The sequence below is a fragment of the Eschrichtius robustus genome, chromosome 3, assembly GCF_028021215.1.
Source record: "Eschrichtius robustus isolate mEscRob2 chromosome 3, mEscRob2.pri, whole genome shotgun sequence".
NCBI classification, from domain to species: Eukaryota; Metazoa; Chordata; class Mammalia; order Artiodactyla; family Eschrichtiidae; genus Eschrichtius; species Eschrichtius robustus.
Window position 1 is genome coordinate 25344745 of NC_090826.1, and position 14397 is coordinate 25359141.

General features: G+C 56.7%; 1 protein-coding gene across 4 annotated transcripts in view; it reads right to left on the bottom strand.

The window, feature by feature from the left end:
* Positions 1-14397, bottom strand: part of COL16A1 (collagen type XVI alpha 1 chain) — a 51042-nt gene that overhangs the window by 17757 nt on the left and 18888 nt on the right. For 3 of the 4 annotated variants that reach the window (XM_068539369.1, XM_068539367.1, XM_068539366.1), the window contains 20 exons: positions 13909-13944; positions 13576-13683; positions 13137-13259; positions 12977-13030; positions 12720-12761; positions 12377-12412; positions 12238-12291; positions 11987-12055; positions 10048-10101; positions 9930-9956; positions 9169-9228; positions 8950-8997; positions 8764-8817; positions 5268-5321; positions 5011-5043; positions 2767-2883; positions 2639-2680; positions 2471-2557; positions 1611-1655; positions 690-734 (listed from right to left, as the gene is read on the bottom strand). In XM_068539369.1, the coding sequence (XP_068395470.1) occupies positions 690-734; positions 1611-1655; positions 2471-2557; positions 2639-2680; positions 2767-2883; positions 5011-5043; positions 5268-5321; positions 8764-8817; positions 8950-8997; positions 9169-9228; positions 9930-9956; positions 10048-10101; positions 11987-12055; positions 12238-12291; positions 12377-12412; positions 12720-12761; positions 12977-13030; positions 13137-13259; positions 13576-13683; positions 13909-13944 (1188 nt within the window). The remainder of the gene's footprint in view (positions 1-689; positions 735-1610; positions 1656-2470; positions 2558-2638; positions 2681-2766; positions 2884-5010; positions 5044-5267; positions 5322-8763; positions 8818-8949; positions 8998-9168; positions 9229-9929; positions 9957-10047; positions 10102-11986; positions 12056-12237; positions 12292-12376; positions 12413-12719; positions 12762-12976; positions 13031-13136; positions 13260-13575; positions 13684-13908; positions 13945-14397) is intronic. The other variant, XM_068539368.1, reaches the window with a different exon arrangement.

Genomic DNA, 14397 nt, shown 5'->3' on the forward strand with positions numbered 1-14397 from the left:
GCCCTACTGCTGGCATCACGTGCCCAGCCTCAGAGCAGACTGGGACCGGAGCCAAAGAAGAGGAAAGGAAGAGGAGGAAGTTTCCTCTAGGATGATGGGAAAAGTTGCAAGCATGGCCGCCTTGAAATCCCTGGGGCGCCTCTGGACAGCCCTGCCAAGCAGCAGGGCAGCAAACCTGTGCCAGCCTGCAGTGTGAAGCCCTAAAGCTTTGGCGTCTCTGCCGGGCTCTGGGCCAGGTGCCTGGCAGGGCCCCAAGAACTACTTTCAGCAAATCTTCAGTCAACACCAAAGGTGGGAGAAGCAGGAGGCAGAGTGAGAAGGCAGGGATAAAGAGGGCCCTAGAGGCACCAGCTTAAAATAAGAAGGTAAAATAGCTCCAGAGGATTTAGGGGGAGTGATGTGTGACTGTGGGAGAGAAAAAGGGAAACGGAAGGGGGGAGAAGAGAGAAGATGAGAGAGGGAAAGCAGGAGAAGAGGGAGAAGGGAGAAATGAAAAGAAGTCAGAGACTGGGAGGCCGTCCAAGCTGCTGGGACCTCAGGGAACCTGTGTCGTTAGCTACCGAGCCTGCAGGGGGACAACGACAAACATGGAGGAGGGAGGCCAGGGCACGACAGGAAGGGAGACAAGCAAAAGCCACAGAGACCTGGCTGGCAGGGGAAGGGGAGGTCGAGCAGCGCTAGGTTCTTACAGGCAATCCGGGGGAGCCAACGGCACCAGGAAAACCTGGGGGGCCCTGGTGGGAGAAACAGGCAGGTCACATCTCACAAGCACGGTAACCCTGGGTCACAGTCTGGGGCTGAGAGGTCACGGGGAGAGGAAGTCACGGGAATATTTTCAAGGCAGCTGGAAAAGAGACTCATCCCAAGTCTTGGCCCAGAAGACATCTGCTCCTCGCCTCGGCTCCAGGAAGAATGGCTCTGCCATCAGTAGAGATGCGCAACAGCCCCCAGAGTCAAACCACCTGCCCAAGTCTTCCCGAGTCCGAGTGAATCCTGGTGCCAGAGTGGAAGCCCATCATGCCTGTTACCTGACCTCCATGGGCCCCCAGGTGGGGACTCCCTGGTTCTAAGAGGCTCCCACCAGCCATTTTTTTTTTTTCCTCCAAAGAAAGCATTTTCAGTTCTTCCAGGCTTTCCTAGTCACTTCTATGTTCCTGCCATATCAACACCACAGAGGACTCCAGGGTAGATGCTCCTAGTCTAGCCTTTGTAGGCTTGTCTTAGAGATGGCCCTACAGAGCGATAGAGGGCCGCTCCATCTTAGCCCCTGGCCCCTGTCTGAAGGTTGCCACACGCTTTCCTGGCTGTCCAGACCATGAGCCATGGGTGCAAAACACAGCAGGGACAGGGCTGCAGAAACAAGGATGCGCCCTGAGGGCCTCCTCTAAGCAGGACCACAGGCAGAGCGGGGCGGAGCAGGCCTGTTCTGGGGATTCGGTGGCGGGAGGCCACAGTCCCCGCAGATGCTCTGACGAGGGAAAGGAGAGGGAAAGGAAGTTCCCTCTTTCTGTCCTGCCCAGCTTCCCGGAGACAAGGCAGCAGAATGGTGTCTGGCTTTACAACCCCTCTGAGAGCCTCTCAAGCAGGCCAGGAAACCCACAGATACTTACAATAGGGCCTGGAGGACCCGGAGAGCCCCTCATGCCGGGCGAACCCTGCAAAGGAAGCCAGGGAATATGGATGAAGAGGCTCAGGCCCACAGCGCCCCGAGGTCTCCGCAGCCCTCCTCCCAGCCTGCCACAGACCCAGTCAACAGGCAGTGCTGTCAGAGCAGGATGTTAAAGCTGACGTTAAACCTTTCATTCGGTTCATTCAATCATCCAACAAACATTTATCGAGCAGCTATTATGTACTGGGCACTGGTCCAGGGGCTGAGGACACAACGACAAATGGAACATTAAAATCCCCACCTTGTGGCGCTTACATTCTAGGGGGAGGTGGACAGTAGTGCATGGAACAGAGGCTGGCACACAGGCGGTGCTCAGTAGACACCTGCGGCGTGTTCCCGAATGAAGGGAATACACAGGGTACCACACAGTGAGGAGTGTGGGGCAGAGAGAGGGACTGGGCATCGAGCACGGGTGTGCGAGTTCTATTTTAGAGAGGGTGGTCAGGGAGTGTCTCACCGAGAAGGTGATATGTGAGCAAAGGGCTGAAGGGGTGAAGGAGCGGGCCTTGGAGGGGAGTTGCAGGCTGAGGGAGCAGCAAGGCCAGGGGAGGAAGAGTGGCCCGGGGCCCAGCGCTGCGAGGAGGCCCGGTGCCAGGAGAGCAGGTGAGGCCAGAGCAGCGCGGGGCGCCGGTGACCTAAGGCCTCGAAGGCCCCTGAAAGACTCCCAAGAGAGGCAGGGAGCCACCGGAGGGCCCGAGAAGACTTTTGGCAGGAAGGAAACTGCCCTCGGGAACTGAGAGTTGTTGAAGCGGAGACCCCAGCCGCCTCGGGGTCCAGCCCAGGCGAGGGCCCTGCTCTTACCTCTTCTCCTCTCTGGCCGGGCAGTCCCGGAGCACCGGGCAGGCCGGGGCTCCCTACACAGCCCGGATCTCCCTCGTTGTTGTCCCCCTGGAGCGGGATGGACGGTGAGTGTGAGCAGCCCCGTGGGGCCCGGGGCAGGGGGTGAAGAGAAGACGGAGGCCCACTCACCCGGGCCTCCTCAGCTCTCGGGCGTTCCCGCTCCATGAAGCACTGCGGACGACAGCCAGAGGCCCGGTCAGCGGGGGGCAGCCCGGAGCTCGCCCTGCACCAAGGCCAGCCCGAGCCCAGCCTCCTACCCGGGCGCAGCTGTCGAGGCCTGGCACGCCGGGGATACCCTGGTCTCCCTTCTCTCCACTTTCCAGGAGGGCCGCCGGGTGGGCCGTCTGCCCCCGGACACAGTCCCCGCAGATGCTCTGATGAGACAAAGGGGGGGGGGGGTGGTGTGGCGTGGGGCCCGGGTCGGAGAAGGCCAGGGTGGGCCTCATGGGGGAAAGCCACGCCGAACTCAGCCAGGGGCACCCTGCTGGCCGGCACCCACCCACTCTCTTCCTCCCCAGCCACGTGTCTGCGGCGGCTCTGCTGTATCCTCAAGGGGACCCGATCCCAACACGGGCTTTGAGTTTCCTCCAGGAAGAAGCTCCGGTAGGGCCAAGCCAACGCCACTTTCCAGACAGGCGTGTGGGAGGAGGCAGAGGGGCCCAGGGAGGGACCATCTGTCCCGGCTGTTCCTGCAACCTGCACCCAGTGTGAGGACATGCCACGAGGAGTTAGACTGAAAAGGCCAGCTCCGAACACCAGCTTCTCTGCCCAAGGGAGCAAAGGAAACAGCTGCGGGAGGAGCCAGGCCCTTCGCAGACAGCCTCTGGGATGGGGCCTGCCCTGCACTTCCCAGTGGATCACGGCTGTTACAGGCTCCCCAGTGGGCCGGGCCTGAAGTCTTCCTGACGAGAAAGTCCTCCTCTTACCTGGAGGCTTTAAGCTCTTTGCGTCACAGACCTCTCTGAGGGTTTGATGGAAGCTGTGGGTCCGCTTCCCCTCAAAATGAAGCCTACTGGTGAAAACTAGACTACGGTTTCAGAGGACTCGGGAGCCTGGCGTCTATCCACGGCCCGGCGGGATGTCCACGGGCCCCTAGAGGAGACACTGCTCCACCTCCACTGTTCGCTGCAAAGCTCAATGATAATGGTTGTCAGTTACTCAGCCCCCACGATGCCAGCAATGGTGGCAGGCCTTGCACATTATCACATTCAACCCTGACACTGCAATGAGGCAGGTCGTCTTATAAGCGCTCTGGAGATGAGAAAGCTGAGGCTCAGAGAGACAGCATGACTTGTCTAAGGTAAGTGGGACCCTGGATCGGACCTTGGCCTGTCTCAGGGCCAAGGAAGCGCTCTGTCCACAGGCCCAGGCTTCCTCTGGGCTGTTGGTGCCCATCTGACCCCTTCCCCGGCCCACACTCAGTTCCTGTTGGGGGCCCTCCGTGGTGCGCTTGATCAAGAAGCCATCAGACAACATGTTACACAGAGAAATGTCGAATCCTGCATTTGGAGTCGCCTAATCACTTGCCCAGGGGCAGGACTTGGGGAACCCTGGCTTGCCAGAGGCCTAGGGCAGAAGAGCGGGGGTTCACTGCCACAACCCTGCCGTGATCCAACCTGTAGCTGCCGCCAGGAGGATAACCCGACCTCAGGCTGCTTCTGGAGATGACTGCTGTCCAGAGCAGCGGCGGGGCAGGCGGTCCCCATGCTCTGTCCTGACCAGGACCACTGGGGTCGTGGGAGCTCCAGGCCACTGACCAGCCAGCGCTAGAAGGGGGTGACCAGGACAGGGGCTCTGGAGGCCAAGGCGTGGGAGGGACCCCAAAGGATGCTGAGCTGGAGGAGGGAAGAGTCCTGATCTGGTCTCTAGAGGTAACTGAGCAAGGAAGCGCTGTGGCACCCGTGGTGCCCAGCGTGGGAGATCAGACCAGGTCACAGCCCTCGAGCATGGCCTTAATGCTACTGACAGACCCTGGCACAGGCCGGCTCTCCCTTCAGGCCCCAAGTCCTCTTTCTTGCCCCACTAGAATCACCTCTCAAATCCCTTCTCCTCCCTGGATTCTTTCTGGCTTGAGCAGAGGACAGCCGGAGCCTTCTTCCAGGCCCCTACCCAGCCCTATCATAGAACATAACCTTCGCAAATCCCTGCCTGACTGCCCTCCAAGTGCACTTTCACCTTCCCTGCCCTGCCCCCGTGCGACCTCACTGGCAACTGCTGCGGGCAGGTCTCCGTGTTACCACTGCCCAGAGCACCCATGGCCACCTATCTGGGTGCCTTCACAGGATTCCTTCAAACACTCGCTCAACAAACACTGACTGGGAGTCTGTTCCGAGCCGGCCCCTGACTAGGCCCCCTCAGCTAGATGCCTGGCATGCACGGTTCCCACAAACAGCTCCATCTGCAGCTCTCTGTGTGTGGTGCCATGCAGCTGAGCGCTTACTACAGCGATCCCCTTAGGGGAACCCCTGCCAGTTCCTAGGCCCTCCCTCTGACTCTCTTACCTTAAGGACATGCTGTTCAATGGGCAAGGATCCCTGCAAGAGACAGACACGAGGGCTCAGAGGGCGAGCGGAAGGGGGACGGAGACTTACGGCACCAGGTGGAACCTCGGGAAGCCACGTGGCATCCAGGTTTCTCCCAGCCTCGGAAGACGGAGGGAGGAGGGACCCCCCACAGCAGCTAGGGGCGCTAGCATGGCAAGCTCAGCCCTGGGAAGAGCAGGGGGGACGCAGGACAGTGAGTCCAGGCCGGTACCTACCAGCTCTGCAGTCAGCCCAGGCTGTCCTGGCAAACCGTTGTTCCCCGGCACTCCCTGCAGCCAAGAAGAGACACGGGTGAGTGGACACCTCTCTCTAGCCTGTAGGTCACCCAGATTCTTTCTCACCATCGCCACTGCCTCTCCCCCTCATCCTGAAGAGCTGAGAGCCCTGGCTGACGTCTATTCTCAGCTCAAAAGTCTCCAGACTGTTTGTAGGAGGAGCTGAGCAGACCCAGAGGGGTGACCCACCCCCCAAAACCAGTCCAAATGATTTCTTCCCCTACATGTCAGGGCAGTGGGTCTTCTATATAGTAAATAACTATTATTTCTTTCTGTGCTAAGTACTTTTCCTATATTTTCTCACTGTATTTTCTCATTTAATCACCACAGTTGTTTTGGTGAGGTAAGTGTTATCCCCATCTTAAAAACAAGACGAAGAACTCAGAGAGGCAAGCAACTTGCTAAAGGTCACAGGACGAGCAAGGCACAGCGGTGAGATTCAGATTGAGGACCACTGGCTTCAACCCCTCTCTTAACCACGATTTCTGCATCATTCCTCAAAAGACATTCCCCAGAACACTCAGGCACACACAGGGTGGAGGCCTGGGAGTCATACCCATCTAGGTGCAAATTCTAACTCACTACCTGTACAACTTTTGTCAGGTTACTTGCGGGGAGGTGGGGGGAGAATCTCTGTGCCTCAGTTTCCTTTTCTGTAAAACAGTGGTAGTTTGTGGTGAGGCTTAAAGGAGATCACGGCTATAAGGAACTTAGTACAGAGCATGGCACGAGGGATGCTCACGTTAAACGTTTACCACCCAGACTCTGTTCCCCTTACAGACTCACAATGCACATCTGCATATTAAGTACTCCATGGAGGCAGGGAGTATGTTCGGTTTGAAACCCCCAGTGCCCCACCCGGAGGAGGCATGCCTCAGATACATGCCGAGCGGACGCGCTGCTGCTCACCTGCTGCCCCGACACAGGATTTCCTTGGCCCGCTCTGAGAGCTGGCCTCCCTTCAAGTCCCAGCTCCCAGCAATAGAACACGTTACCCTCCCTGGCAGCCCGCCCGATTTCAGGCCAGGCTCCACCAGGCCTGAGTCAGACCTGGAGTCCGTCTCCCCCGGCCCCTCCTGCCCCTCCACGTGCCGTCACCCAGCCCTGCTCATTCCGAGCCCTCAACGAGTTAAGAAGGCAAAGTGCTTAGAACAGCCCCCGGCACAGGGGAAACACCGTGACCGTGTTAATTCTAATCATGCCCCTAAATGATCATTCATCCCCTGCCCCACTCTCCATTGTCTGTGTTAGTTCAAGCCTGATACTTTGTGATTTTCTTTTTCTGCGCGCCCAGAACTATACCTCCCACTCGTTCTGCTGTAGAAGTGAAGAGCTACTATGCACTGTCTACTAGCTACCGAGCCGCACACTTCTTAACGTCTGTAGGAATGGATGGGGATTACTGGAGCTCTGGATGCTGTCCATCTCTGAGCCTGTTCCTGCACCTGAAGAGAGGAGCTGCTGGGCCCTCCCTTCCTTGAAAGGACTGCAGGAGACGACCAGGGAAGGGGACCTGCACCCTGCCTGGCACGGGGCAGGTGCCCACAAGCAGCCGCCTCGGCTTGGTCTCCAGCACTGGTGCCAGAAGAGGACTCTGGTGCCTGGGACCAAACTCGGTGGCAGTCACTCTTTTCTGCCTCATTCCCCCAGCATGCCTTGGCAGGGTTCACATGACATCTGCATGCGCCTGTTAATGGGTCACTTTGAAATGACTCTCACGTTTCTCCAAGCAAATTGCAAGCCCCCTGCAGCCTGATTCCTGTTTCCTGGCAGTGCAGCAGGAAGCCCGGACACTTGGTAAAGGTGTGGCTGGCCTGTGGGGGACCCAGAGTTGGCTCTAATTCTGAGCTCTCAATGAGACAGAGAATTGGAATACTGAGAGAGGCTCCCATCAGCAAAGGGGGCCCACCAGAGCAGATTCTCAGCCCAGGGTGAAGGGAGGTATATATAAAATCATCAGGGCAGTGGGGGGAGAGTAGTTTGTAAAAAGCTTCCACGCAGTTCTGCTCTGCCTTTTCAGGTGAGACTCACTCTTCCAGGAGCTGGGAGCCAGAAACACAGAAGCTACTGTCTGTGCCTCCTAGGGCCTCTGGGAAGTGTGGCCTGGCATGCAAACCTTGGGGAGCCACCCTGCAGGGCAGTGGAGGGCAGAAGAAAGTGCCCTGCACGGGAAAGCCCCAGTCCAGCACTGCCAATTTGGAGCCGATGACTTCAGACAAGATATTTCACCTCCCAGAACCTCACTGTGCCCAGCTGTGACTTAGGGATCCACCACCTTCCTATTGGAGTTGATGTAAGGCTCAAACAAATGCGAGAGAATGGATGTAAAATCATAACAGTAGTTGTTGTCATAATGATGGCTAATGCCTTCCGAGCGTTCACTATATGCCAGGCAAGGTTCTACACATTTAGCAAGCATTAACTTGCTTAATACTCACAAAAGCCCCATGAGGTAGGTTCTGTAATTACAATATCTCCACTTAACAGATGAAGGAACTGAGACACAGAGAGGGTAAGTAACTTACCCAGCATCACAAAGCTAACACGTAGCAGAGCTGTGATTCAAAGTCAGGCTGCCTGGTTCTGGAACACACACTCTAATCATGATGCCACAAGGATCTCAACTCCTACTGCTCGCCCCTCACTCCCTGGCCTCCTTCCTATTCTCCAAACATGGCAGGCACGTTCCCACCCCCAGGGCCTTCGTACCTGCTCCCTTGTCTATCTGTCAGGAATACTCTCCTTTGCAGGCTCTCTCCTCATTTCCTTCAAGTCTTTTTATTTTTTCTTTTTCCCTTTTTTTCCTTTAAGTCTTGATTTAAACATCCCCTTCTTTTCTACACTTTTCTCAAATATCTTCCCTGGGCTCCTCCCATTTTCTATCCTCACTCCCTGCTTTAACCTTCTTATCAGGACATATCACTTTCTAACATACTGTATATTATTTATTTCTCTTGCTTACCGCCTGTCTGTCTTACTAGAATGCAAGCTCCCAGAGGGCAGAGATTTCTTTCTGTCCACTGCTGTATTGCCAGCACCTAAAACAGTGCCTGGAAAATACTAGGTGTGCAAAAATCTCGTTGCATGAATGAATGTTGAACGCTGCTCCAAAATGGTGAGCTCTGCACCAGTGTCAAGGATTGTCAGCTGACCCAGGTTCTGGGTTCCTGACAGCTGACCAAGGCCCGAGCTTGACACAGGTGTCAGTGGGGTACCTGGGCTACAACAACAGGGCATTCCTCAAAAAAAGGTCTGGGAATACACACAGCCTGCCCTCAGGGACCAGTGCGTCCTCCGTACCACTTTGGGAAGCGGGAGCACAAGGAGTGAGAAATGACACATACAAGCGTTGGGGCAGGGGAGCGGCACACTTGGGGTCCGGCACAGAGCATGCGCCCTGTTGCCTTGCCCCCCGGCTTCTCTTCTCCCTCTTTACCTGAAGCCCAGGCATTCCAGGGGGGCCTGGTGGTCCAGGAATACCCGGAGGACCCTGAAGGAGAGAAGAAACCATCAGATCCAGAAGAAAGTTCTGCCCCATCGCTGGGGGCGCCGGCGTTAGGATGGGCAAGCCTCGGGACGCTGGCGGACAAGAGGAGAGACAGAGGAGACAAGCGACACACACCTGCGGGCCCGGCTGCCAGGAGCTGCCCATCCAAAGTCCCGGAGCACCCTGGGTGGGAGTGGGGATCGCAAAAGAAGGTTATAGGCAATGTCCACACCAAGCACAGGGCTGCGTGGGGACGCAGTTGGCTGGGGCGCAGGGGCCTGTGCGTCTTGGGCACAAGGCCGGAAGCCAGGCCTCACCCCCAGGCCGGGGGGGAAGGCTCTCGGCACCACTTACCGGCATGCCAGAGAAGATGGGGTCCCCTCGGGAGGGGCAGGAGCACTCCCCTGGCTCACCCTGAAAAGAAAAGAGCCTTTGTCAGCAGGGGGCGAGGATGGAGGACCCTCTGGAAATCAACAGCTGGGAGGCAGGGTAGGCTCTAGAGATGGAGAGGGCAGGGTTTAAATCCAGGATCGGCCTCTTTCGACTGTACCCTTGGGTAATCTGTTCAACCTCTCTGAACCTCGGTCTCCTCATCTATAAAATGGGGATAATAATACCAAATGCACAGACTGTCATGAGGATGGAATGGATGAATGTATATAGAGTTCCTGCCATGGGCCAAGCACTCAGCCATCAACAGCTCCTGGGGTTACTGCATTTTTCGCTTCATCATTGTCTGCTGCTGCATAAGTATTCAGCCCCATTCCCCTTGGCCCAGCCTCGCTTCCATGCCCTTCTCTCCTGGTCCCTCATATCCCTGTCCTCTCACTAGTCCTTCCGAACTCAGTTCCTTCCCCTGTCCTGTAACTCAGCGTCCATCTGAAAATGCAGCTGCCTCCCATGGGGGCCTTGGAGCTCTCTGGGTCTCCTGGGATCCTGGTTGAGCCCTGGGCCAGCAACCAGGGAGCTAGTGGGTGGCAAGGAGACCAGGATGACTCCTCAGCACCCATCCTTCAGCCCAGAGCCACAGCCAAGTGCAGAGGGTCCCCTGGGTGGCAGAGCTCCAGGGGCTGCTAATTTCCCCAGAGTATTGGTCACAGGTCCCTGGGACTTACCTTTTCTCCCTGCGCTCCCTTTTCACCCTGCAGGGAAGAAACACAGGGGGATGAGTAGATAGGGGTGTGGAGAAAGGGCCAGCTGTGGCTTCCTGCTGCCCCACGACACGGTACTCACCAGCATCCCTCTGGCTCCTGGAAGTCCAGTCTGTCCTTGCTGCCCATCAGGGCCCTGAAGGGAGAGAGCCCAGGGTCAGTGGGTGAGGCTGGACAGCAGCCAGCCATCTGGCCTGCCAGCAGGGGAGGGTGATAGGACAAACAGAAGCAGTGCCAGGCTCCCCTGGAACCCACATCCCAGTGCCCATGTCCTAGAGTAGGAGACTGAGGCCCAAGAGACAAGGCGAGGAGGAAGGAGGAAGAACACTGGCATTTCCCGAGCACCTTCTTTGTGTCAGACACTGGGCCAAGCACCTGTCAGGGAGCACTGGATGGAATCCCCACTCCCAGCCCTGCAGGATGGTATTGTTCCATTATACAGGTGAGGAAACGGAGGCTTAAAGACATTTTGTAATAGAACCAACAGCACGGCTGCACCCAGGTCTGTGCAGCCCAAAGTCCCTGCTCTGTCCTCTTACCCTTTAGTGTTTGACACAATTCTCTCCATCATAAAAGTTCTCTCAGTTGATTTAAGGAGGAGACGGGAATTTCAGCCCTGATTTGTCAACAAGGAATTGAAGGCCCTGAGAGGCTGTCACTGGCCTAAGGTGACACAACTAGTAAGTGTGGCGCCAGAATTGGGAAACCTCCCGGATGGGATTCAACTTGAGGGAAGGCGGTCTGGAGAAGTCAGCAGGGCTCTCTGACGGCTGCTGTCCTGTGGGACAGGCCACCTTCGCATGTGGGACTCAAAGCTCCCTGAGGACCAGGGCCGGCTTCACCTTCACCTTCACCTCTGCCTTTACTGGGAGCTCCCTGGGACAGGCGGGGACCCTGACTACCTAGCCGTGCTAGGCAACCACACGGACGGTGGGGACCTGGGCAAGGCCGCGGCCCCTCTGGGCTTCAGCGCACCCTCAGGAGGAATCCATCTGTGATTCCCAAACTGGGTCTGGAATTGCTCTAGGGATCCATAAAGACAGAAAAGATACAGTTCACAGGCTATTTTCAACATTACCAAAAGCCTAGGAAAAATTATACATTTGCCCACAACCTGGCATGACACAGGCTGGCTGAAAGGTAGCATTTCTTTGATTTAGGCTAGAATTATATCATCTTAAAAAATTCTAGTGGATTCATGTGGAGTCAAAGCTAGCTATTATACAGGTCTTTGATGAATAAAAATGAGGAAATGCGTATATTATTACCTAATCTATGCAATTTGTTCAACAGACACATCTTTCAGAACATGGGAATCACTGGTGGGACAGCAATAAAGGGAGGTCCTTGAGGGTAACAAGGTTGAAAGTGTTGCTGGTCTGGATAGATCTGTGCGGGCCAGTACGGTAGCCAATAGCCACATGCGGCTACTTAAATTTAAAATAATTAAAATTAAATCTAAAGTTTAGTTCTTCAGTCACACTAGCTACATTTTGAGCGCTCAACAGCCATGGGGGGCTGGTGGCCACATCTCAGGCAGGGTAGAGAGTTCTATTGGGCAGCACTGTTTTAGATGATCCCGAATGACTCCAAGGTTTGAAGTGGAGGGTGGCGGGCAGAGCATATGGGCTTTGAGTCAGACAGACCTGGGTTCAAGTCCCGGCTCTGTCTCCTCACTCTCTGGCCTTCAGTTTCCTCATCTGTGAAATGGGGATAATCATAGCCCTTCCCTTACGGGACTGTTGTGAGGATTAAGTGAATCTCTGTTTGTTTAGAGCTTAGCACAGGGCCTCAGCACGGTCACTGCTCAGAAACTGGTGGTGTTCAATACTATCACTCTTCAGGGGCTCCCCCCAAACAGGGCGGTCTTCCTTCTCCCAGGCCGGGCCAGGCTGAGGCCTCTCTCCTCCCATCCCCCATGCTGCTGGGACGGGCAGGGTCAGCCCCATGCCCTCTTCCTGGCGGCAACGCCCTTGGTCCAAACAACATCCCCAGTGTGGAGCGTGGGGGAGGGCCCTTACCGGAGGCCCAGAGACACTGGCACCAGCAGGTCCCACAGGCCCAGTGGCTCCTTTCACCCCTGGAGATCCCTGTGGAAGAGAGGGTACAAAGGTTGCAGGGCCAGAGTTTGAAGCTAGCTACAATCCAGCAGGTGAGACCAGGCCTTGCACAGCCCTCTGACAAACATCCCTCCGCTCCCATGTCCCCCGTGCCCACTGCCAGGACATTCCGAAGTGTTACAAGTCTAGAGCCCAAGCAGGCAGAGGCTCACCTTGGCACCCTTCTCTCCAGCAGGGCCAGGTGGCCCCCGAGGTCCCAGGAGCCCCTGCAGATGGAAGCACACTTAGTTATCTCTATCCTAGAGTGGCCCCTTCACCTGCCTGTCTCCTCCAGGCCCAAGGCAGACGTACCTGAATGCCAGGCAAACCCTGGGCTCCAGGCTCCCCCTGCAAGTCAGAAAAGGCAGACTGGGCCACAGCTGCCCAAGCCAACCTGCCCCGCCGGCAGACCTGGTCTGGGGTGGGGTGTCTGCCAGCCCAAACTCAGGAGAGCTCCACAAGGAGACTCTGAGGGTCAGAGAGGGGCAGGGGGTCAAAACCAAAGTCCCCAACAGAAACAACCGCAGGCCAGGGCTATGCCCTTGAGCATCTGGGGGCAGGCAGAGCTCTGAGGTTTGGGGGGCAGGTGGGAGTGAGCAGCTGGTTAAGGGAAGTGCTGGGAGGCAAGCAGGCACGCGTAAGGCTGGAGACTCACCTGGGGCCCCTGGACTCCCACTCCTGGAGGCCCTGGCTCTCCCTGAAGAGGCAGAAGGACAAGCCTGCGCTTGAGATTCCCCACTCACCCTTCTCCCCTGTCCCAGCCCCTCCTCCTGGACCTCCTCCACCTCCGCCTCCTCCCTGCTCTGCAGCTGATCTCCATTCCCCCCTCCAGGCCCACCGTCCCCACGCATCTCCGCATCCGCACCCTCACCCACACAGAGCTGCAGCCCAGGCCCTCACGCTCACACACACCTGTATGCCCTTCAGTCCTGGGGGTCCTTGAACTCCTGGTAGACCAGGCTGGCCCTAAAAGACACAGGTGAGCCCTGGGTCCCTCAGGGGAAAGGGGGCAAGAGGAAGAGAAGGAAAGCCCAGGGAGGGAAGGACAAGAGGGCAGGTAGCCAGAACTCACCGGTTTACCAGGCCGGCCCACGCCTTCTGGCCCCGGATCTCCTTTCAGGCCTGGCTTCCCAGGCGGTCCTGCCCTGTCAGTCAATGCCCCCTGCAGGCTGGGGCAGGCAGTGCAGCCATCACCCTGGTCAGAGATGGGCACAGCCAGGAGCTCATGAGCCAGGCCTGGCAGCCAAGCCGGGAGGAGACATCGGAAAGGGGATCCTTGCGCCCTTCTGAAAGCTCTGCCCCTCCACTGACCCCTCCTCAGCCTGGGATATCAAAATGGGCCCCTGACACGCCTAGCTCTCCTCCCTGCCTCGGAGAATAGCCGAGGCGCCTCCACCCAGTGATTCTGGCATCCCCTGAGGCTCACAGCCTGACCCCAAGTCCTTCCCCTCACTAGCTCTCAGCCTAATCTCTTTCTGCTCATGCAAAAAACTGCCCCCTGCCTGACTGACCTTTTCTCCTTTTGGCCCTGCAGGGCCCCGAACCCCAGGCTCTCCCGACAGTCCCGGCCGCCCCATGGTGCCCGGTGTTCCAGGATCTCCGGGATTCCCAGCATCGCCCTGTAAGGAGTAGGGTTCAAAGAGGGCAGGGGTGATCCAGCTGGAGTAGGGTTCAAGGAGGGCAGGGCACGGTGCCCTCTTGGGACCTGCAGGCACTCAGAGCCCTTCACTGGGGCTGGAGGCTGGGCAGGGAGTGGAGAGTGGGCACAGGGCAATCAGGAATAGGAGGTGGGGAGGGCATCTGAGAGGAGGTGGTGCCCACCCGTGCCCACCAAATTATCTTACCTTCTGCCCCTTCAATCCATGCTCTCCAGCTTTGCCCTGAGGAGAAAGCATTTCCAGCACCCATTCACTCATACTAGACACCCTTAAGTGTCTGGCACTGTGTTAGACTCCGGGAATACACAATATACAAGACAGATCAAAATCTCTGCTCTCATTCTAGTGAAGCAATATTCAAGAGAAGAGACTTGAGCCAGGCTCCCTGCCTGGGTGATCCTGGGCAAGTTACTTAACCTCTTTGTGCCTCGGTTTCTTTATCTGTCAAATGGGGACAATAAAAAGAGCACAGGCTTCTACCTCGTAGGGTTCTTGTGAGATTAGACAAGCTGATATAGCTGATATATGTGAAACAGTGCATGGCTCATGATGTACACTATGTCAGCATTCACTGCTATTAGTAAAGCAGTAACAATAATAATCGCCACAGTGGTAATTATCATTTCTTGAATGCCTATTGTGTGCTGCTAAGTTCTTCACACACATCGTTCCTAG